Genomic DNA, 12,380 nt, shown 5'->3' with positions numbered 1-12,380 from the left:
CGCATTTGTTTTTCAAAATGTTATACTAATATTAGCCATTGATCTTTAGTTAATGTCAAATGTTATTATTGTAATAATAGAGAGGCATCATGGTGTAGAGGGCTGCCCTAGGGGTCAGGAATATCCTTACAGTGTTAGGTATGTGACCAAAGGCAAGTCCATCTTAAGACCAAGTTGCACATATATCATGATCTGATTGAGTAGAGGGAGTTTCCTTTCTGGACATTTCCTACAGATAAAATAAAAGAAAAAAATGTAATTTTCTACTATTGTGTACTAATTTATGTTATCCACTATTTATTTTTGAAAAGCCTACTTGAAATGCAAGGATGGAACAACAGAGGTAGTACATAGCTTTGTACATGCTTTACAAACCAAAAGCTATACCATGATAGCAAATTTTGCCATTTGATTAGATATCTTCCTTTTCGCATCAAGTCTTTGCCTGGAGAGATGAACTTTGTTCAAATTCCAGCTTTTCTCTGAGCTCAGGAAAGTAATTTCCTGGGCTTTGGTTCCTTCATTCCTAAAATGAGGAGTTTGTTGTTGAGTTATTTTTTAGTCCTGTTCAACTTTATGATTCCATTTGGGGTTTTCTTGGCAAAGACACTGGAATGGTTTGCCGTTTTCTTTCCCAACTCATTTTACAGTTGAGGAAACTGAGGTAAACAGGGTGAAGTGATTTCCTCAGGGTTACAGGACTAGTTAATTGTCGGAAGTTGGATTTGAACTCTGTTTTTCCTGACTTCAGGCCAGCATTCAATCTACTTCACTACTTAATTGCTCCTAAATTATGAACTGGGATGAGGAAAGATCTGTTAGATAGTAGGGAGCTTGAAAAGCCTTGTATATAGACCAGATCTGGAATCAACAGACTGGTGGCCATAACCAAAGAAGGACTAAAATCAAAAGTTTTATTTTTTAATTTTTATTTTTTAGACAAATTTTCCATGGTTAAATGATTCACGTTCTTACTTTCCCCTTCAGCCCCTTTGGTCCCCCATAGCTGATACGCATTGCCACTGGTAAAATCAAAAGTTTCAAACAAAACGAAGGGCTGGGAGAGCTAGGAGGTCAACTCAGAGTTCAAAGAGTCAGTACTTAATTAGCCTCAGAGGTTGTTTGCCTGACTATTGGTCAGATTCTTGGTGGATCTGGGTAGCCCTGAGATGTGAGTGGATAGTAATTCTAATTGGGAGAATTTAGACTGTAATGATGCTATTATCCTGACTGAGATATGTATAAGAGAAATGGAGTTACAGGCATGTTTCTACAATTTCTAATTGAGAGGGGATAGGACAAACAGCTTGTATCTTTACCAGGCTTTTGAAGTTTCTGTGGTATCTGTCCACTCTCCATAATAATGAGCCAACTGGGTGGCCACATTTTAAGTTGTTTTGGGTTGCCCATTTGTTGTGGACACATTTAAGCAACAATCTGTCATCCTAGTAATGAGGTTCTGTAAAGGAGGCTCCTGACAGATGCATTTTATTTACTAAAATGATGAATGCCAGCATTTGGATCTGCTTGAATAATTTCAAAAGCTTTTCAAGTCAGAGTATTCATTAATACTGGCTCTACACAAAACTCATGCTGAAGGAGAATTGCACCCATTTTATTAGATAGAGACAATAATTTTAGCTCTCTCTGGAGATAGTGGGCTAGTCAACCACTCCACATTATTTTACCTTAAGAACAATTCCTCCATTTAGATACTCTTAACTTTGTATGTTTTCACTGGCTGTCTTTCATTTCTGGACCCTGAAATGCTTTCCCTCCTCACATCCTTTGTCCCCTACCTTCCTTCATGACTCAGCTCAAATCCCATCTTCTGCAGGATGCAATTCCTGGTCCTTTCTCTCACTACCTTTGTTTCCTATTTCTCCCTGCCCCACCACTACTGGTATCTCCCTTTGGAGAATCCCTCCAATTTACACTGTATTTATATTGCATGCTGATTCCTCTATTCAACTACGAGCTCATGAAGGGCAAGGATTTTAGTTTTGCTTTTCTTTGTATCCCCAGTATTTTTAGTACAACATCTAGCCCACTGTAGATGTCTAATAAATATTTGTTGTTGTTGCTGCTGCTGACCTGGAGCTCCTGACCTTTAGCCAAGACCAGCCACATTCTTAATCCTTCCTTAATCCTTAATCCTTAATACTCAGTCAACTATCATTTATTGCCTACTCTGTTCCAAGCACTATGCAAGGCTCTGGGGATATTAATATGAAGAATGAAGCAAGCCCTTTTCTTAGGAGTTTATATTCCAACAGAGGAGACAACAAGAACAGATATGAAGATATGGTGACTAGAACTAAATAAAATAAATTATAAATAAATATGGAGTAGTTAACTACAAGGTATTCTGGAAAGGTGGAGGTGTATATATGGCATCAAGAAAGTCTTCATTTGAGAGGAAGTGCTTAATTTTCACCTTGAAAGAAAAGAGGGATTCTGTGAGGCAGAGGTGAAGAGAAAGTGCATTCCAGGCATGGAGGATGGTCAGTGCGAAGGCATGTATACAGGAGATGAGGTGTTATGTGAAGAAAAGAGATTTGGAAAGCCAGTTTATCTGGGTCCCAGAGTATGGGAGGAAGAGTAATAGTTGATGAGTCTGAAAATATATATTGGGGCCAGGTTGTGAAGGGAGAGAGGAAAAAAACGAGAAGTTGGTGGTTCATCCTAATTGCAATAGGGGTCTTTTATAGTTGAATGAGTAGGAGAGTAATATGGTCAGATCTTTATTTAAGAGAGATCACTTATCAATCAGTATGTAGTATGGACTAGGGTAATGAGAAATTTGAGGAAGGTATCAATCAAGAGGTTGTTGCAATAATAAAGGCAAGAGATGATGAGGGCCTGAACAATGGTAAGAGAGTAGAGAAAAGAGGACAGGTGTGAAAGATTTTGTGGAGATAGAATCACTACTTGGCTATAGGGGTGATGGAGAGTAGGAAGTCCAGGATGACAGAAAGATTACAAATTTTGGAAACTGGAAAAAGGATATTCTGGAGATATCTCAAACTTATCTATAACCAAACCTTCTATAAATTCACTCCTCCTCCTTACTTTCCTATTTCTGTCAATGGTAAATTCGTCTAGTGTCTAGGGAACTTGAAAACCTTTACATGAGGCCTTTCAGAATCCCTCAATTTCTAATGCTCTTTCCTTGTTTAAGTTACTTTGCTTTATTTTATACATAATTTATATTTTATTTACCTACATATATATATATATATTTGTTGTCTCCTACAGAATGTAATTTCTGTGAAGGCAGAGACTGTTCCACTTTTGTCTTTATAGCTTTAGTACTTTGCTCAGTGATTTGCTTAAATTAAGTAATTCTTGAATTATATACCATTGAAGGAGATATTGATGAGAAAGCACTAGCAACTGGGGATCTTGAAAGGCCTATGTAGCAATGACCCTTGAACTGTGTGTTGAACAAAGCTGGAGGTTCTTAGAAGCTGAGGTGGGGAAGGAGTGCATTCTAGGCATGAAGAGCTTGGGCAAAGACATAAGGCAGGAAATGGGATGTCATGTTTGGAGAATAGCTAATAGGTCACTGGAACTAAAAGTACATGAGATTCTTTGTATCATCTTGTGCATCATTGCCAAATTAATTTCCTAATATACTGTTTTTATTATGTCCCTTCTCTGCTATGAAACTCACAATGTATGGCTCCCCATTATCTACAGAACAAAGTCCAAACTCTCCAAGTTGGCATTCAGTTCCTTCTTATAATTTGGTCCCATTCCACTTTCCAGCTTCTTCTTCTTCCTCCCCAGGATGAACAGTCTATATAAAGATATTCTCACTGCCCCCAGAATGTCACATCCTCATTCTGAAACTTTTCCTTATGCCATTTCTTTACTTGGAATTAACTTCTCTTTCTATCTAAATTTTGTTCATCCTTTCAGAGTTCAGCGTGAGTCCTATCTTCCCTATGAAGCCTACCCTGTCTCCTCCATCCTAGTGAATTCTTTTCTATAGCATATATTTTTGGAATGATTTTCTATTCTTTCTATTCTATTCTATTCTAATTTTGTTTATATTTATATATCTTATTTTTCCAACTATACTGTAAATTCCATGATGGTAAGGAGCACATTTTATCTTTTCTTTCTATTCCTCCCCTTTGTAATTAAATATGTTAATATATAAAGTAGTAACTACAACTTCATCAGTGTGAGTTCCTTTCTTTCTGAGGGAATAAGTGGTATAAGTTAGCAGATGTTCACTGAGAATTACTATATCTAAAAAAAATTCATTGCTCTAGGATAAACTTGATGATGAGACTCTCTAGCTTTTGTTGAATTATCTCCATCCAAAACTTTTCTAACTTGCCAGGAGCTACCAGAAGTTATAGTCCATAAGCTCTGAGAACTAAGTTTACCTCGAAATTATGCTGAAGAATTGGAGTAGGACCATAGTGGAAGAGTGGATACCTTATAATGTCTGAAAAAACAAATGCTATTATAAATAAGATCTTGTGGTTTCTCCCTTCTCCTTCTTTAAAGCCAGCAAATCACTTCCTTCTCCCATACTGGGTTCATCTCCAATCCCATATCTTGTCTTACATCATATTTGATATTTCATAATAGTTCTTTTTGGAGAATGGGTTGGAGAGGACTGTGGTTATCCCAAAGTGTAATTTCATCAGTGTGGGCAACTCCCTATAGTGGAAAATCAATTCACTCTCATATTTTAGAGAGTTGTTTGGGGACACTGAAAGTGAATGACTTGCCCATGTTCACGCATTTAATTTGTGTCAGAGATATATACTGGAATTTAGGTCTTCCTTACTCTAAAACTGATTGATTCTCTATTCTCCATGACAAGTTGTGATGTTCTTGAAAAGTGGTGTGTAATACATTGTAGTCTTGTTCTTTGAATCATTGTTTTTTGTGTTTCTGTGAAGAAAAGAATAAAAAATTTTAATATCTGTTATATACCAGAATTGTACTAGGAAATGGAGGAAAAATGTCATCGCCTTGTATTGTTATGTAACTGCAATAACTGTAGGCAGCAAACAACAACAATAATAACAAAAGGTAAGAGATTATGGAGGCAAAGGAGAAATCCAGACAAAATTCCCTAGGAAAATTTAAGGAAGAAGATAACACTTTCAGTTGGCAGGCAAAGATGAGGGGCTTCAAGGACATGACATTTGAAAGTACTTTAAAGGACAAGATGAATTTTAATATGTCAGGATGAGGAAGGAATGATTTCTAAGGACAGGAATGCCTGGTGGAAAGGCCTGGAGTTTGGAGATAGCAGGCTAAGATTGAGGAACAGAAAATAGAGCATGTAAATGAGAGTCAAACAAAATAAGATTGGAAATATAAGTTTAAGCAAGATTGTAGATAGAAATTAATGCCTAATGTGGTAAGAGTAGCTGTGTTTTCTCTGACCTAGTCTGGCTTTTCTTTAGAAAGGCAGTAAGACCATTGTTGGGGTTATCTTTGTTTTGGTTTCCTTGTTGCCAGAGGCATAAAGGACCAGCCTATGGGGTACTGATGTAGGACATTTTTATCAGGGCTCCTATTGTTGTGAAAGGAAGACATTTCTGACCTACTTATATGGCAGCTTACCTTGGTGAATTCCAAAGCTAAGGGGAGAAGCCCTCTAATCCAAAGTATTATTTTTAAACCTTAGAAGTTATATCTTTTGTTATTAATGGAGTTGTTTTTTGCATGTTATGATCCACAGAGAGTCTTAGTACTTGCTATCAATGAGCCTGACTCATCTGATTGTCCTAAGTAAGGTTTGGCCTCTCCAAACAGAGGAGAGTTTTTATCTTCTAGGAGTGTAGGAACCACTGAAGAGTTTGTAAGCTGGAGATAGATATGTTCAGATATCTGTATTAGGGCAATTTTGGGCAGCTTTCCAAAAAATGAATTGGAGAAGGGAGAAAGTGGAGTTAGGGAGATAAGTTTGGAATTAAGGAGTTCAGGGAATGTTATTCAGGGACCTGAACTAGTATAATATGAGAATGAGAAGAAGCAAATGGTTGTGAAAGATAATGGGAAGGTGATAATGCCAGTGATCACTCTCTAATGTATCTGTTATTTAAATTTTGACATTTGTACAGATGATTTAGTATCAGTCACTCTTAGAATGAGAACCTTATTTCAGGATATTTTCTATAATTTCTATTCCTTAAAAAAACCCCAAACCCTTATCTTTTGTCTTAGTGTCAGTTCTAAAACAGAAGAGTGGCAAGGACTAGGCAATAGAGATTAAGTGCCTTGCTCAGGGTGACATAGCTAGGAAGTGTCTGAGGCCCGATTTGAACCCAGGACCTCCCAACTCCAATTCTGGTGCTCCATCCACTGTACTAACTAGCTGCCCTCTAATACCTTCTTATGGTTCAAAGGTGTTTTAAATGATTATTTGTTCTGTTTTAAAAATACCTGTCAGAATATTATGGAAATGATTTCATTTTTGTGACTTTTTTCCTTTTAGATTGGTACAGGGGATACCTGATGAAGCACAAAATGTTAGAGGTAAGGCACATTGTTTCATGCCTGAGGAAATTTGAATGTTAAAATATTGGAGCTATAAAGGACTTTCATCCAGGAGTTCTTAACTTAGAGTCTGGGAAATCATTTTTGCTTTTCTTTTTTTTAGTTCAGTAATATTTTATTTTTTTGCAATTACACATAAAAACAATTTTTAACATTCATTTTCTAGCACTTTGAGATCTATATTCTCTTTTTCTTTCTCTCCCTTTTCTTCCTCTCCCTGAGATAGTGAGCAATTTGATAGAGATTATACATGTGACATCATGCAGAACAAATGAATATATTCATATATTCATCATATTGTGGAAGAGGACACATGACATTGATAATATTAATAATGATTAATATTAAATATTAATTCCAAGACAGAAGAGAAGTAAGGGCTAGGCAATGAGAGTAAAGGAACTTGCCCGGGGTCACACAGCTAGGAGTGGCTAAGATCTGATTTGAATAGGACCTCTAGTCTCTAGGCCTGCCTTTCTACTCACTGAACTGTTTCAAAATCAGTTTGAACTTTAAAATATCAACATAGAAGGTTTCACACCAGAATCTTCAGAAATATTATTTAGTGATTAGCATTTTTCCATATTTTCCTCTTTTGCTTCTCTCTCTCTCTCTCTCTCTCTCTCTCTCTCTCTCTCTCTCTCTCTCTGTCTCTCTGTCTCTCTGTCTGTCTCTCTCTCTCTTTCTCTGTATCTTGTGAGCCAAGTATTTTTTGCGAGAAATAACAGTTGGATTACTGGGTTATAGGAGGCAATTTGTTTTCCCAACTAGTGGTTCAGAAGCCAATGATCTCAGTAAAATAAATGGATAGTCAGTACAGTGGGATGAATGAATTCTGGACTTAGAGTAGTCAAGTTTAAGTCCTAGTTTTCCTTTTCTCTGACTGACTAATTTTGGACAAATTATTTAACTTTTCTTGACTTCAGTTTTGTCATGAGTAAAATGAAGAGGTCATACTAGTTGACCTCCAAGGGTCTTTCCAATTCTAAATTTATGATCTGTAGGTGCCTACAAACTTTCTCCACCCTATCTGTTCTATGAAGGGCATCCTCTGGTGCCTCAGTGATATGCAGCTCATTGTGAAGTGAGGTAAACTAAGTCATTGGCCAGAAAACCTATTTTTCCCTGGGGAAAGTAGAAATCAGAAATGAGCTTTCCTGTGAAGGTCAGTCAGCTTGGAACCAAAACAACACAGTCAGGATCCATGAGAAAGTAACTCCCTTACTCACTCACAGTCTTGGATAAGATATACTATGGAATGTCCCTGACCCCACACTACTAACCAAAATAGCTTCTAGACGAAAAGATTTGCTTACTTCATCAAGGTTATGTCTCATTAATGAACACTGCTTGTTTTGTATCTTGCACCCTATAAAAACTGCATTGTAATTTCAGTCCGGTGCAGCTTTCACGAGGAAACTGCCCTGGCCAGTAAATACAATTATAATTAAATATTGGCTCCGTTAATCTGAACTTCTGGGTGTTTGGACTCGCTTTATGAGGTGCACCACTTCAATTGGGTCAAGGAATACGTTTTGATTCTAAACTGAAATGAGAACCATCACCTGGCAGAAATACTCCTTTCCATCCCCTGTCCTTGTCCATGGTTCTTAATTTGATTGAAGGGAATATCAAATCAGAACTTGAACCTGATGTCCTGAGAGCATGAAGATTTAGAGTAAAGCATTTGAGTAGTGACATGTATTTTAACAAACGATTCTTTTTATTTTTGTTTCCAACAGGGGATATTTCCCAGATCCTTTATTCACATCAAAGAAGTTACAATTGAAAAAAGAAGGTATCTCCATTTTGCCTGTGGGCTCTGAAATGGCTCATAGATCACCCTTAACCTTAGCAACTCTGAATATCCCTCATGTTTGAATCATTCTGAAAAAAGAATGTATTATAACACCATAATATCCATGTTGTTCTTTTTATTTCATCTTTTGGGTCAATTGGTGTGGCTTTTCTCTCTTTTCTTAGTCTGAAGGTATAATACCAATTGATTCCTGTTCAGATCTTTGATTTCTGGGGGAGTGCTGGGCTCAGAAATGTTCCGGGATCAAGCATTTTGTAGGCAAATCCTGTCAAAGTGTATTCATTTGAAGATTAATCTTCAATAAGGAGCATGAAAAGTCCACCCTAGTGAGGGCAGTGATTTAGATGGAGAAGCTCCTGAAATTTGCATAATGTAATTGGCATGGCTATTGCAGATGGCTCAATCTCATGCTGGTAAGGAAGCACTGAGCCACTGTGAGTTCTCTAAAGATTAGCTAGGCTTTTTTAAAAATCCTTTTAACATTGTAGCCCTCAAATTCTTGATATGTTTTCTTTTCCTCCCTTTCCTCCTGTACTCCCCCCTCCCCCCAAAACCCCAGAAATACTGAGAACATTATTCCTGCTGAGCTTCCCCTGGCACAAGAAGTAACAACAACGCTTTGGGAGTGGGGCAACATCTGGAAGCAGCTGTATGTGGTGAGACTTGCTCTCCTATGATGGTATTTGGGTTTATCTAAGAAAATTGAATCTAGGCTTGGAACTAAGCTTCGGTGGTTTTAGGGAAGATTTTTTTAAAGCTTAAATGAAGAAATCATTTATTTGGCCAAAGGGCAGAGACAAATGCTCTGACTCTGTGGAACTAGAATAAAAGTTCCTGGCTTCAATGTACTTTTTCATTGTAGGTAGCCTCTGGAGATATTGGTCTACGCCTTACTTCTTTATCAATAAAATAACCATGAAGTTTGGTAACTGCTCATGTTGTCTTTAGGGCCAAAGAAATTAAGCTGCAAATCCTAAAAGAAACGGAGTGAATTTAGCCTCTTGGTGTTGCAGTAGATTGAGGAGCAGAGTGGGAAATGTGCTCGCTGTATGTGGTGGGAGGGAAGCAAGCAGCACCAAACTTACTATGAAAATCTAGTGAAATAGAAAGTTGATGCATGTGTGTGTTGTATGTCTGTGTAAGTGCTCTGCCTGCACCATCTGGGCTCCCCAGGTTATCCCCGGGCCTTTGAAAGCCTTTGAGTATAGAAGCTGTCTTGGGAGCATCACCATTAACGTAGAGGTGTTCAGGGAAGATAAATCTTCTGACCATGTTCTGGACAAATCATTTTATTGACCAGGGGATCCCCTGGCCAGACTAGTGAAGCCTTGAAACTCCTTTGGTAATCTCTGGCTATGTTTTAATTCACAAAATAAATAGGAAATACAAAGGAAAATAATTCTATTAAAATTGAGTTGTAAAAACCAACTAACCAACTCATAGACTTTAGGTTAAGAACACTTGGTCTAGAGGGAGAATCTGAGCACAAGATTTTTATGACCCATGATGAGTATTTCAATATCAGGTTGAAAGTTTTAGCCTGTTGCTGCCAAGTTGCTGTCAGCTTTGGAAGGAGTTTATAGCAGCAATCTAACCTATCATGTAACTCATGGCCAGGTGACTGGCTCTCTGTCTCCACCTTTCATTTATTGTAGAGAGGTACCTAGTAAGCCTAGCTTTGCGTATTATTAACATTACTTTTATTTTATTTTTGTGCATAATTCTGTACATAATAGTTATGTTGTGATATCAGAGACCATCCAGTGAGTCAATTGCCAAACACTCGTGAAGCATTTTCTATGTGCCAACAGCCATTCTAAGCATTAGGAACATTAATACAAGAAAAAAGAGAGTTCATTCCCTGTCTTCACAGAGCTTACATTCTTTTGGGGGAAGACAGTACATAAGAGGGAGTTGAGAGGGGAGAGGAAAGTACCTGCAAACATGTTGTGGAAATGTGGAGATTCAGAAGCAGAGCTGGGAGAAAATAGTTATCCTTAGTGATGACATTTCTGTTCTCACTTTAAGTATTTGTTTATTTAGCTTGTGTTCTTCCCAGAGGTTAGGATGGGGACAATTTGCAACGTTTTTTGGTTTTGTTTTTTTTTGGACAAAATGTAGTAATAGATATTGTCTTTCTTGGTTTCCCAGGCCAGTAAAAAAGAGCGGTTTCTCCAAGTGCAGAGCATGATGTATGACCTGATGGAATGGAGGTCTCAGCTGCTGTCCGGGACTTTGCCAAAAGATGAGCTGAAGGAACTGAAGCAGAAAGTCACTTCAAAAATTGACTATGGCAACAGGTACATTTTTCTTAAGACTTCTGCCTCTTCCTCTCCTCTCCTTTCCCTTTCCCTTTTCCTCTCTTTCCCTCTCCCTCTCCTTCTCTCTCGAGACCTCTTCCCCCCCTCTGTCTCTCTCCCTCTCTTCTCCTCTCCTCTCCCTTTCCCTCCCCTCCTCCTACTTCTACCCCCTCTCTTTCTCTATTCCAGTTCTTCCATCCCTTTCGAACTCATTTCCTACCTTCCTTTACCCTCTTTCCTCCATTTCACCCCTCTCTCTTCCCCTTTTCCATTTCCTCCCTCTCTTTTTCTCTTCCTCTTACCTCTTTTTTCTTTCTCTCTCACTCCTTCCCCTGACACCCTGAAGAATACAGAATCTAGGTTTCATTTTTAAGTAGGATCTTGCCACTTTCTCAGGCAGCTAAGTGATATAGTAGATAGAGCAATAGGCTTAGAGAAGGGAAGACTTGGGTTCAAATTTGACTCAGACACTTATTAGCTGTGTGACCTGAGGAAGTTACTTGACCCTGTTTGCCTCAGTTTCTTCATTTCTTTGAAATATGCCAGAGAAGGAAATGTCAAACCTTTCAGTATCTCTGCCAAGAAAATCCTAAATGAGGTCACAAAGAGTCAGAAATGACTGAAATGACTGAACAACAACTGCCACTTTCTGCTTGGATGGCTCTTGCCTCCAATAATGCTCTTGGTGTTTCACAATCACCTCATGGGATCTATGGGCATAGAGAGGCAGAGAGAGCCCTTGTCTTGTAGTTTTTACTGGGCTGAGATGTTTGGACATATATTGAACTTCTTTCCAAATGACTTGGATTCATCTTCTCCAAGAAGCAGTTTTCCTTCAATATTTTTCTGTGTCCCTGCCTGGCTCAGAATCCCAGTGCACTGACTCATGCTCCTGTCCTTCACAGAATTAGCCTATCATCTAACTTGCACTTACTGTCCATGCAAGGAAATAACATGGGCACACAGAGAAGAATATACTCATAGTAGGAGGGAAAGCAAAAATGAATTGGAGTAAAATCTACATTGGCTAGACAAGAAAGGTGACAAGGGGTCTAGGTGAGCCCCTGAGAGCCCTGATGTGGGTGGGAGATTGGTTCATTTCTATCTTTGCCTACTTGCTATGAGCACTGTGGATGGTTGAGTGACAGTCTGATTTGCTTGGGCAGTGAGAGAAGCAGAAGAAAAGGGTTTCAGGAGTTGGGCAGAGGCTCAATGAGTTAGTAAGATGGGGGAATTTTTGTTGGTTCACCGTTTCACAATAGGGGCTTTGATAGCTTTTCACTATTGCTTCATGATGAGTGTTTTGATTATGTTCAGCTCACTTAAGAGGAAGGTCTGGAGCCCAGCTGCCTTCCTTTGAGGAAGAGGGGTCCCTCAGAGCCTGTGGTTTAGGCCCCAGCTTTGGTATCTTTCATTTTCATCCAGTTTCCTTTAGGGATTTACATAATATTCAAGTAGCCTCAGAGACCTCCCTAAAGTCTAAATCAGAGTGCCCAGGTGAGTCGCCCACCACTTGCTGCACACTAGCTTTCCCAGATGAAGGTGTACTGGGGTCTTGTGGACCCAGAGTGGTTTTCTTCAAATCTTTGATCTTGTATCTCTAGGGGTTGCAAGATGGGAAATGTTCCCAGCAGCCCAGTGGATATTAGTCTTACGAAAGCCCAGACCACAAGTCATAGTCACAGATTTGGAACTAGAAGGAAACCTAGAAGTCATCTAGTTAATTC

The 12,380-nt window shown here is 38.6% G+C and overlaps 1 protein-coding gene across 1 annotated transcript in view; it reads left to right on the top strand.

Moving 5' to 3' along the window:
• Positions 1–12,380, top strand: part of DOCK2 (dedicator of cytokinesis 2) — a 562,271-nt gene that overhangs the window by 39,320 nt on the left and 510,571 nt on the right. Inside the window, exons 3-6 of the mRNA XM_044659840.1 lie at positions 6,473–6,513; positions 8,277–8,332; positions 8,913–9,009; positions 10,505–10,653. Coding sequence (XP_044515775.1) covers positions 6,473–6,513; positions 8,277–8,332; positions 8,913–9,009; positions 10,505–10,653 — 343 coding nt within the window. The remainder of the gene's footprint in view (positions 1–6,472; positions 6,514–8,276; positions 8,333–8,912; positions 9,010–10,504; positions 10,654–12,380) is intronic.

Source organism: Gracilinanus agilis, chromosome 2 (assembly GCF_016433145.1).
Source record: "Gracilinanus agilis isolate LMUSP501 chromosome 2, AgileGrace, whole genome shotgun sequence".
Taxonomy (NCBI): Eukaryota; Metazoa; Chordata; class Mammalia; order Didelphimorphia; family Didelphidae; genus Gracilinanus; species Gracilinanus agilis.
Note: the sequence above shows the minus strand (reverse complement) of the source record. Positions and strands in the feature narration are given on the sequence as shown.